The 12,469-nt window shown below is 33.5% G+C and overlaps 1 protein-coding gene across 3 annotated transcripts in view; it reads left to right on the top strand.

Annotated features, from left to right (window-relative positions):
* The window catches only part of LOC113110712 (CSC1-like protein 2), a 47,042-nt gene extending 34,573 nt beyond the window's left edge, over positions 1-12,469 (top strand). For 2 of the 3 annotated variants that reach the window (XM_026274866.1, XM_026274864.1), the window contains 11 exons: positions 1,417-1,554; positions 2,640-2,793; positions 4,490-4,596; positions 5,454-5,540; positions 5,784-5,849; positions 6,373-6,535; positions 7,419-7,524; positions 9,120-9,287; positions 10,293-10,408; positions 10,503-10,580; positions 11,661-12,469. In XM_026274866.1, coding sequence (XP_026130651.1) covers positions 1,417-1,554; positions 2,640-2,793; positions 4,490-4,596; positions 5,454-5,540; positions 5,784-5,849; positions 6,373-6,535; positions 7,419-7,524; positions 9,120-9,287; positions 10,293-10,408; positions 10,503-10,580; positions 11,661-11,831 — 1,354 coding nt within the window. In that variant the 3' untranslated portion in view covers positions 11,832-12,469. The remainder of the gene's footprint in view (positions 1-1,416; positions 1,555-2,639; positions 2,794-4,489; positions 4,597-5,453; positions 5,541-5,783; positions 5,850-6,372; positions 6,536-7,418; positions 7,525-9,119; positions 9,288-10,292; positions 10,409-10,502; positions 10,581-11,660) is intronic. The other variant, XM_026274865.1, reaches the window with a different exon arrangement.

Raw genomic sequence — 12,469 nt, 5'->3', positions numbered from 1 at the left:
TGAATTTGTTAAAAAAGACTTGTTTTGATTGGTGCATTGGTTTATTTATAGGCTAAATGAGCCTATGTCTCTTTAGAGTGCTGAGATGTTAAGATGTTACAGAGGACCTAATTTATTTCTTTATTCCAACAAGTGGTCTAGTCTACGTTAGTTATGAATAAAGGAACTAGGGACTTTGGCCTGGTACTCGGTGTGTTTCCACCGCAGGAACCAGGAGCTAAATAAAGTTCAGGGTAAAAAAAAAATGCCCCTCAGAAAGTCCCTGCTGGCGAGGTGGTACTTTTTCAAAGTTCCGGAACTTTCGGGGGCGGGACTTTGGCGCTAAACATCCTGATTGGTTGAGTTCACGCAGCATTGGTTGAGTTCAACGACCATTTATTCGGATCAAGATTTTCAAAATATTACTGTTATTGTGTCATGAAATGTAATTTTAAAAGTATTTCATGCGAGAATGTAGTTGTTTAAAACTCAAATCTGTTGTTTATCTATAAAGACAGCGCCTATTTAAAAATGTGTTTCGCCGATCTCAGAGACCGTCAGCTCCACGAAATCAGCGAGAGCTCAGTGATCATCTATCCGCCGAGAAGCAGCCTCAGCTTGGATAGACCTTCTGATATGTGCCGCTGGCTCTGATGTGTCTTTAGTGGTTAAACATAACATATAATTCAGCTGCGGGGTAAATCTAACAGGTTTTCTTTGGTCTGTATTCAATTTATCTATATGTTAAAATGAAAATAAAAAATTTATATAATATTTCGTTTCATTGTAATGGCTGTGTGTGTATATATATACATACACACACACAAACACACATATCCCTGAACTAAGTACTATTCTGCAGCTGTTCTTATGTTAAAATGAAAACGAAAGGAGGCAGTGGTATTTGATATCCGATTTCGTTTTATTGTAAATGTACAGTGAGGAAAATTGCAGTAACCAAGACGAGCTGACTGAAGTTATGAAGTACGCTGCTGTTTACAGATTTACCGGATTTGCGTCGTCGCGGACATCACACTCCCGAGTCGAATACCGAGGATGCACGTCCAAAATCAGCGTACTTTGTATTGAGAATCGCGCGCAGACCTACATCACCAGTCTATTTGCCTAATCTTCCCGGTACTTTACACCGTGGTGGAAACAGAAAGCAACAGGTCTGGGGGGAAAATGTTCCTGGGGAAAAAAGTTGCTAGTACAAATGTTCCGGGTAATTTCGGTGGAAACGCAGCATAAGTCTATTTAAATAGTGCCTATATATATATATTTGTGTATATATATTTATATATGCTGCTACTTTTGGGTATTCAGTGAATGTGCAATGGTTAAAATATCTGATGTGTTTAAATGTATTGATGTTCTGGTTCTGAATCTGTTGCTGATGCGGGGTGTGTGTGTGTGTGTGTGCGTGTGTGTCTGCAGCATCCTGAAGGACTTTAACGCGTGTCAGTGTCAGGGCTGTAAGTGTCGTCAGGAGCCGCGCTCCTCTCAGTTCAGTGACGGTCTTCATGTGTATGACTGGAGCGTCAGCTACGCGCCGGACCCCCAGAACGTGCGCTGGTGAGGAACACACCCAGTCCTTCTCTTATACTCAAATCATTTCTGCATGCATGGAAAATGAGCCATTACACCCAGAGCCCACGCTGAACAACTGTCTCTGTGAAATCCAGTTGATGTTTTTTCTAATGCTTTTTTTATGCAAAGCACTTGAATTGACCTTCTGTTTATTGAGCTCTTTTTTTAATGGATCTGCAAATAATTATTGATTCATAATGTGTACTGAAGAGCCCTATGATATCAGCGATGCAGAAAACAGACAAAACCACAGAATCCAGTCATAAAGATGATTTAATGAAATGTTTAACCGTTTGTGCTTTTATTTTAACCACCATACAATACATTAATATTAAATCATAAATCTAGAAAATATAGAAGACCAAACACAGTATTTCTGAACAGATAAAACCTTTCATTAGGCACTATTATTGTAAAATGTGTTCAGTGTATTGTTAAAGTTTGATTAATTAAACCGATCAGACTGCTGTTTATTATTAAAATTAAATTAAAATGGAGTTAATTTTTTTTATTAATTGCACCCTAAACATTTAATATTTATTAAACTTAAATTGTTGATAATTCAATCATAAAAATTTGATTTATGGTACAATGCAACATTTCATAACTATTAATTAATCAATTAAATTGTTAATTTTTTATGCATTCATTTGATTACTGACTTTTTTTTGCTAAGACATTTGTAAAACCTTTCATAGAGCCCTACTATTTTAAAATATATTACATTATAGTAAGTATTATTAATTAAATTGACCAGATAAGCTGTTTATTGTTAATCAAATTTAATACAACCTTTATTAAATCAGAAAACAAAAAAATAAATTGGGGGAAAAATAAAACACAGTTTGAGGGAGAAAAACTGATTTCATTGAGCCCTAAAAATTCAGAAAAAAAAAAGGAATCTGTGAAAAAAATGCAAATAAATCTTAGTCTGATTTCATAGCCTCTAATACGGTTTCACATACAGTACTACTGTAAAAACACCGTATACAGTGAGCAATGCGCTGTTAATGGATTCCCAGCCTCTGCTTCTCTGTGTGTGTGTGTGTGTGTGTGTGTGTTGATCACAGGGAGAATCTGTCTTTGGGAGGAGTTTCCTGGTGGCTCCGCTGCTTCATCATTAACTGCATCCTCTTCCTCCTCCTCTTCTTCCTCACCACTCCGGCCATCATCATCTCCACGATGGACAAGTTCAACGTCACCAAGCCTGTGGAGTATCTGAACGTAAGACTGACACTAACCCCAGGCACACTTCTAGCCTCAAGCCCATTTTCTGTCTTCAGTGAAAGTGAAAATTATGCTCAGAACATTTCAGACCGAGCTATAACAGTGCAAAAAAAACATAATAATAATGAAACATTCTGCTCCAAAATTAGATTTCATCTCTCATATTGTGAAAGACAAGAACATGGTGTTGTCATTTTTCAAAATAATACAAAAAGTAATTTTTGCATTGTGAGATTTTGATTTCTAAACAATCTTTTCTCTGTACAATAATAATAATAACCATACTGTAATAATGTATTAACTTGATAAATTAAATTGATAAGAATAACAACATTTAATATTATTTTAATGTGTGTTAGTTTTATTATTAATAATAATGTATAATGACTAAGTTTTGTTATAATAATGATGATAATGAATAATAAGGAAAATAATAATGCATTAAATAAATCGTACATTTAAGAATTAATTATATTCATTTTTATATATAAATATGGTATGTAATGCATAATACATTTTATATAATAATAATAATAATAATAATAATACATTATGGCTTGATCATAATGTAGAATTACTGTAAGTACAAAATATATCATAGTGACAATATTAATAATATACCATCTTTTTCACAATACATTGTATTATTATTATCATTATGTATAATTAAACTAGGTTCTGAATCAGTAATACACAGTAAGACTAATATTATAAAACTACTACTAACAATAACTGTATTACATTTAAATTAATAATAAATTTTGTTACAACAATTTTTACAATAATAATAATAATAATAATAATAGTAATAATATATCTATATATATATATATATATATATATATATATATATATATATATATATATATATATATATATATATATATATATATATATATATATATATATATATATATATATATATATATATATATATATATATATATATATAGTTGGATTACAATAATAACTGAGTAATTATAAATCAAGCTAGTATTTTTTATTCATTTATTTATTTTTTGATACTCTACTTAAAGCTGCTGTAGGGAACTTTTGTAAAAATATATTTTTTACATATTTGTTAAACCTGTCATTATGTCCTGACAGTAGAATATGAGACTGATAATCTGTGAAAAAATCAAGCTCCTCTGGCTCCTCCCAGTGGTTCTATTGCCATTTGCAGAAAATACATCGCTCCCGATAAGAAACAACCAATCAGAGCTGCGGTCCGTAACTTTGTTTGTGTTCAAAATGTAGAAAAATGAACATAATAAGCGAGTACACCATGAATCCATTTTCCAAACCGTGTTTTTAGCTTGTCCTGAATCACTAGGGTGCTCCTATAATAAGTGTTTATATTCAGACTATTTTAGATTGCTTCGGGGGTACCGCGGCGGAGTAACCCAGTACCTTTTTGATTCTTCATAGACATAAACAGAGAGAAGTAGTTCCGGCTACAATGTTCTTCCGCAAGACGCAAGCAGTTCTGTTTATTAACCGCTAGAGCGTCAAAAGTTACCGACTGCAGCTTTAAGCTTTAAACTGCAAGAAATCTCAATGCTCATGTTAATGGGCTTTATTTATTTTTTCAAGAATATTTTTGTATTATTTTTGGGGTTGAACGATGACCTGGATGTGAACACACTCTGACGTGTGTGTGTGTGTGTGTGTGTGTGTGTGTGTGTGTCTCTAGAACCCGATCGTGACTCAGTTCTTCCCCACACTGCTCCTGTGGGCCTTCTCCGCCCTGCTGCCCACCATCGTCTACTACTCCGCCTTCTTCGAAGCCCACTGGACCAGGTACAAGACTCAAATCATTCGTGACCCTGGAGTCTTAAATCTCTCAGCCAAAACACATTGCATGGGTCAGATTTGTCTTTGACACCAAAAATCATTAAGATATTAATTAAAGATCATGTTCCATGAAGATATTTTGTATATTTCACAGGGTCATGCATCATCTCAAAATACACTTTGCATAAAGAAAATAAAACATTTTTTGGAAATGTTTTAGGACCATTAAATTGTTTTAGCATCGTGATGTTATTTTCATGAATATTACACCCATTTTAGCCAAAATACGCTTTACCCCATTTTATTCAAACATTCATTCAATTGTGTTTTATGTATCCATTTATTCTTTCAGTCATTCATTTAATTGCATTTCATTCATTCATTCGTTTTTAGTTTTTTTAGTTTTTTAGTTTAAAAGGCAAACCAACAAACATTACTGTAATGTATAAATGCTTTACAATGTATGTATCTTTATGGATATGGTTTGTTTAATGTGCTCATTTGTCATGAAGAATATGACAATGGTTAAAACATTGTAATGGTCCTTAAAATATTTTCTAAACTTCCTTCCATAAATATAGTAAACTTAATGTTTGATTAGTAATATGCATTGCTAAGAATTCATTTGAACAACTTTAAAGATGATTTTCTCAATATATTTAGTTTTCTTTGCTCCCTCAGATTTTCAAACAGTTGTATCTCAGACAAATATTGTCCTCCTCACAAACCACACATCGATGGAGAGATGATTTATTCAGCTTTCAGATCGTGTATGAATCTCAGTTTAACAGAGAGGAGCGTTCTGACTGGCTCTGTGCTCCAGGGTCACACAGATGTTCATGTGTTTTATCTGTGTTTCTCAGGTCGGGTGAGAACAGGACCACGATGCACAAGTGCTACACTTTCCTGATCTTCATGGTCCTCTTGCTGCCGTCTCTGGGTCTCAGCAGGTACCCTCAGATATCTGTACATTTGTGATTTCTGAATCTGGAATTGCATATTTAATCCATTATTTATATGCGTCCTGGGACTATCTGATGATCTGCTCAGTATTTTTTGTGCATGATTTTATTTAATTATCTTTTTAGTATATTAAACTGTACTGGTTTGCAGGCGATGATTGCTAACGCTCTTCATTATAAAGGCTTGTTTAGCTCCAGGTGTCAGTTTGATCATGTTCTTCTCTGTGTTAGTTTGGACGTTTTCTTCCGCTGGCTGTTTGACAGAAAATTCCTGGCCGAAGCCACCGTCAGATTTGAGTACGTTTATTTCATTTTTTTCTTTTTTTTAAATGCTTAAACTTTATAGCCAAGAGTTATAGTTTTATAAATGTAAATATTTAGATTTATGTATTGAACCTCTGAATGTTTTTTTTTTTTTAATGCTTAAACTTTGTCAGTCGTAGCATTTCATTTAAAATATAGTTATTTTAATGAACAAAGCAAAAAATTATTTTAATTGTTTGTTTTATTTAAATATTCTTATATTAAATTAAATTCTGAATGTTTCAATTATTGTATTTTTTATTTCATTGCATTAATTTAAATTGCTTACATTTTCTTAGCAATTGCAGAATTTTTAAACTTCAATATTTTAATTATTTATTTTTAATATTTAACAGACATTCTTGACGCTCCACGCGAGTTTTATGCTTTCTTTAAAAATTTTTTTATTTTTTTATATTCATATATTAATTACATGAAATTTCTGAATGTTCACAAACCTGGTTTTAATTTTTCTGGTTTTGATTAAATGCATTTCTGATTTCATCTGTGATTTCAGGTGTGTCTTCCTCCCTGATAACGGAGCGTTTTTTGTGAATTACGTCATCGCGTCGGCGTTCATCGGAAACGCCATGGATCTTCTGCGGATTCCAGGTCTGCTCATGTACATGATCCGGCTGTGTTTGGCTCGATCGGCTGCGGAGAGACGCAACGTTAAACGGGTACAAACCTTTTAAACCACTCGCTCTTATATCATTAATGCTCAGGTGAATCCAGCAAACCCTGACAGGAACACACAGGCTCATGCATCTTCTCAAAATACACTTTGCATAAAGAAAAGAAAACCATTTTAGGAAATGTTTTAGGACCATTAAATAGTTTTTGCATTGTTACTTTATTTTATTCAAACATTCATTCAGTTGTATTTTATACATCTATTTATTTATTCATTCAGTCATTCATTTATTTAATTGTATTTTATTCATTCATTCATATATTAGTTAATTTATTCAAATAATTTTATTTTATCCAATTATTTATTCATTTTATTTTAATTTGTTTTATTTTATTTAAACCAGCATCACAAATATAATGTAAAAATACTTTTCAATTTAAATATCCTTAAGTTTTTTTATTAATTCATTTAATTTTATCTAATAATTAATTCATTTATATATATTTAATTAATTCTATGTATATATTTATTTTAACCCGCTTTAATTAAAGACAGACCAACAAATATTACCATGATTTCTAATCAATTAATAAATTATTTTATTTATTTATTTTATTATTATTTTTTTGTTATTTATGTGTTTATTTATTTTTTTGCATTGCAGTAAATATGTAAAATGTGCTTAAAAATGGTTAAAAAATCTTAACGGTAAATAAACTTAATTAATTTTAATAAATTAAAATTGAAATAAATAAATTTACTTAAAGCAAAATTATGTATATTTTTTTGCTTTTGATGGAAGGATGTATTTTTTTGTTTTTGACAAGTTTTTTGAGATTCATCCACCCACAGAGAGTTATTTTTACCTGCTGTTCACCTTGATGTGATGCGTTTAGTTGTATAACGTGTGTGTGTGTGTGTGTGTGCAGCATCAAGCCTATGAGTTTCAGTTCGGAGCCGCCTACGCCTGGATGATGTGCGTTTTCACCGTCGTTATGACGTACAGCATCACCTGTCCAATCATCGTCCCCTTCGGTGAGTCAGGCCACGCCCACATCAGCCCATTCACGAAACCACAGACCGACAGCCAATCAGAGAGAGGGACACAGACAAACCACAGGGAAAAATGATGTGAATGACATGACCAAAAGAGAGAGAGAGAGTGTGTGTGTGTGTAGAGCGCCTCCTGCTGGCTGCATGTCTGATGCATCTTCAACAATGGAAAAAACGCAAGCTGCGCCAACAGAACCACCTGCTTATGCAGTGTGTGTGTGTGTGTGTGTGTGTGTGATTAAATATAGATCCTCTGCCTGTGTATTCACTGCAGAAGCACACAAACAGAGAAGACTTGATGGATTTGAGCAGTAATATCTTTGTTTTCTGTCGCTGAGCTTTTGCATGCTCGCATTATTTCTAGAAGTCTCTCAGAAACACACACACACAGGCGTCGGTGGAGCTGGCGGTGTGTGACTCATCGCTGTTCTGCGGAGGAAACTTTACACACATCTCTCAGCCCACACAGTAAACGCAGACAGACACAGTAGTTCACATCTGAGCACTGATTAACCTCACGTCTGCACACACTGAAAACACACCACTGCCTGATGTTTAGTCGCTTGAAAGATGCTAAGACAGACCTCATGAGATTACAGTATTGATTTTGTGGCCTTTTGGTTCATATTTGTTACTCTGAGCTCATCTATACACCAGTGTGCTACTGTTAGCTGGTGAAATATACTTTTAGGTCTATTTCCTACTTTTTAATGTCACTTATTGTTTGCTGGTGTGTAGGTCTATACCATTTGATTGGGAAATATCATTAGGATCAGGGTTATTATCATTAACTAAACATAAAAAAAAAAATGAAATATATATTTTAAATTTTAGCTAATTACCAAGGCAATATTTCTTATTTTCATTTAAGTTGACGTACTAAAATAACTAATATAATATATAATAATGTCATGATATATAATAAATAACATGCAGACATGACAAAAACTAATAAGAATTACAAAAACACACAAATAAAAATTTACTAGAGCGTATAATCTAACCTATAATAATTTTTTGTCAGAAAAATGGCGATCAGTATTATTTTAGCAATCAGAAATCTTAATTATTATTTGTATTATGATTTATTTATTGTATATCTTAAAGCTTCAGGTTGATATCAAAATACAGTTATACAATAATAATAGTTATTATTGTTGTTGAATGAATTTTAAACATAAGAAATATTACATAAATATTATTGTAAATATATAAAAAGTTACATAATATAGTTTTAAATTTAGCTACAAATATATAAACGTGTGTCTGTGTGCATTTATTTAAATTTAAATATATGAAACTGTGTGTGTGTGTACATTTGTGCTACTAATATTTTTTGGTTATCTCAAATTCTTTCAATTTCCAATGTTAAACCATCACGCTTTTATTTTGGCACAAAGCCTCAGGGGGTCTTAAAGCTGGTTTGTAAGAGCTTCTTAAGTTTAGGAGAATGGTTTGAAATCGATGTTATAGGAGACAGAAACCCAGCAGAGATTGGTTCATACGAGCAGTGTTTTCTGTGAACTGAGACACTGGCTGAAGAGGTGATATAAGTGAGTGTAATGGGTGACCTGCAGGACTGATGTACATGCTCCTGAAGCACCTGGTGGACCGCTACAACATGTACTACGCTTACCTGCCCTCCAAACTCGACAAGAAGATCCACTCAGGAGCCGTCAATCAGGTGGTGGCTGCGCCCATCCTGTGCCTCTTCTGGCTGCTGTTCTTCTCCACCATGAGGACAGGTGCGTTCACACCCTGCAGCACTGAACCAGTCAGAAGTCACTCAGGTATATTTGGAGCAATAGACAAGAATACATTGTGTGGGTCAAAAGCATCCATTTCTCTTTTGTGCCAAAAATCATAAGATCATGTTCGATGCAGATATTTTGTAAATCCCCTACTGTAAATATATCAAAACTTTATTTTTGATTAGTAATATGCATTGCTAAGAACTTCATTTGGACAACCTTAAAAGCAATTTTCTCCATATTAGATTTTTTGCACCATCATTTACAATATACAGTAAATTTCCTACCATAAATATATCAAAGCTTAATTTTTTATTATTAATATGCATTAAGAATGGTTTTGTTTAAAGGCGATTTTCTCATTATTTAGATACTTTTGCACCCTCAGATTATATATTTTGTATAGATTGTATATATCTCCTACCATAAATAGATCTAAATTTAATTTTCAATTAGTAATATGCATTGCTAAAATAAAATAAAAATCATTTTGAAAAGCGATTTTCTCATAATTTAGATATTTTTGCACCCTCAGGTTCAATATTTTGTAAATTTCCTGCTATAAATAAAGCTAAACTTAATTTTTTATTAGTAATATGCATTGCAAACAACTTAATGTGAACATCTTTAAAAAGTGATTTCCTCTTTATTTAGATTTTTCTGCAACCTCAGATTCCAGATTTTGTAGCAATTTCCTACCATAAATATATCAAAACTGAATTTTTACTTAGTAATATGCATGGCTAATAACTTAAATTTTTCATTTTAAAGGTACTTCTCTCAATATTTAGATTCAGATTCCAGATTTTCGGATATTGTCCGATCCTAACAAACCACACATCATTGGAGAGACTATCTCTATAAATCTCAATTTAAAAAACTTCACCTTTATGACTGGTTTTGTGGTCCAGGGTCACAAATATCCTACTTTAAACTAAGACACTACAGTGAATAGAGTAAAAACCATCCAGCTGTGGCTCACTTCCTCTGGTTTCTCAGGGTTTCTGACCCCGACGTCCATGTTTACCTTCGTGGTGCTCATCATCACCATCGTGGTCTGCCTGTCGCACGTGTGCTTCGGTCACTTCAAGTACCTCAGCGCACACAACTACAAGGTACGGGTTACAGGACTGCAGGTATGAGCTCAGCTCAGGTAGACTGTCACCTGTCTGGAGCAGAGCTACTAACCACACCTGTGCCTCGTTACAGATCGACACCAAGGACACGGAGATCGACGGAGTGGAGAACGGACGTCCTGCTAGATCCTCACCCTCCAACAAATCTCAGGTACTACAGACTTCTTAAAACGAGAACGCTCTGATTCATTTTTCAGGCTGTTTATACTATTTTTACTTTCGTTTTTAACACCAGGATCTCAAAAGTTGTATTTTGTGTATATACTCATGAAAATGAAGCACATTTACCCCTCTCTCCAGCAGTTCTCAGTACTTATTAATAATAATACGTTTAAATGATTTTTAATTTACATTATGCTTTTAATTTGTACACTAAGTACTACTGAGATATGCGCAGTATTTGTTTTTTGTATAAAATAAAAATAGTTTATATAATTAAATTAATTTACAATTAATTTATAATTAAATGTACAAGTGAAAATATACAGTATAGCAGTAATTATTGAACAGAATTAAATTACTGATTTTAAGACATTGTGTAGTGTTGTTGGTATTCTGATAAATTATAAATACCTAGTTAATAATAACAATAATAATATTTAAGCTACATTTTAATTAATAGTATTTTTAATACTATAAACTGAAACATAATAGTAGTGTTTGTTGTACAGAAACAAATAGCGGATTTACATAATACAAAGAAATTGTATGTATTGTTGCTATTATTATTAGTAGTAGTATTATTATTATTATTATTATTATTATTATTATTAAAATGTATGATAAAAATAATAATAATAATATTTAAATTACCTTTCAATTTGTGTTTTTTCAAAATACAGGTGATACATTATGATAGTTTTTTTTTTTTACTGAATTAAATTGCTGATTTTAATAATGCAAATAATTGTGTCTGAATTATTGTTATAATTATTAGCTTTATTATTACTGTTAATAATTTGTGCATTACACTAATAAAATGACAATGTGCTTTATTGTATCTGAAATATTGGCAAATAATGCAAATAATCTTAATGGTCCTTAATGCAAAATATAATGTTTTGTTTCATTTTAATATTATTTATCTTATTCTTCTTGATTTTGGGGGGAAATATGATCTCTGTGAGATTGAAAACAAATCAAACCAGAGCATCCTGTTTTTGCGTTTCATATAGATTTTAATCAGATGGGTGTTTTTATACGACTCTTGTGCATCTGTTATTTATTTCAGCAGCAGATGTACATCGCCCAGGTCCTGCAGGACCCAAACTCTGACGAGACCGGAGCGGGCAGCGGAGAGTCCTCGCAGGACGAGGAGATGATCAACGGCGGGAACAGCCTAAACGAAGCCGACTTCCAGTCCGGAGAGGACAGTCTCATCGCCAACGAGGTCCACCACTAACAGAGCCGAGAGGACGACAGGCCTTCATCCGCACACGTGTGTCTGTCTGTCCCCGCATCAGCACCTTAGAGACCCACCTCTGCCAAAACACTCGGACTGTACATACGCTTGCAAACCATTGCATGAACACACTCGTCCGGAAGCTCAAAGACTTCCCGGATCTCCCTTTTCGAAAAACATCCAAGTTTGGATAAAAAAAATAAAAATAAGAAAACGCCTCAGGAAATGGAATAACGGATGGGAAAACGTCCTGTTTTCGTCGCGCTCGTTCTCCCATGGTACGCCTTAACAGCGATAGTGTTCCTCGCCGGCTTTATTTGCTCGCTTTTTCTTGTTCTTTGCCTAAACGATTGGATCCGGCATTCCAAAGGAAACGTGCAATAGTGAGAGCGTATCGGCTTTAGACGGTGTTCACTGTACTGAACACTAACAGACTTTTTCCCCGATGTACAGTGTGTTAGTGTTGTCACTCAATGACCCATATTCTTACCTTTTTGTTTTGGTATTTTTAACGCTATTTTGCCTTTAACGGATGTGTTTGTATCCCTGCAACGGAGTACTGACGTTCCCGTCTTTGTAGCGCAGTAGAAACCGCTCGCCGCTCATAACGTGACCTTACAGACTAGATGCAAAAAAAA

This window comes from Carassius auratus, chromosome 11 (assembly GCF_003368295.1).
Source record: "Carassius auratus strain Wakin chromosome 11, ASM336829v1, whole genome shotgun sequence".
Lineage (NCBI taxonomy): Eukaryota > Metazoa > Chordata > Actinopteri > Cypriniformes > Cyprinidae > Carassius > Carassius auratus.
Note: the sequence above shows the minus strand (reverse complement) of the source record. Positions and strands in the feature narration are given on the sequence as shown.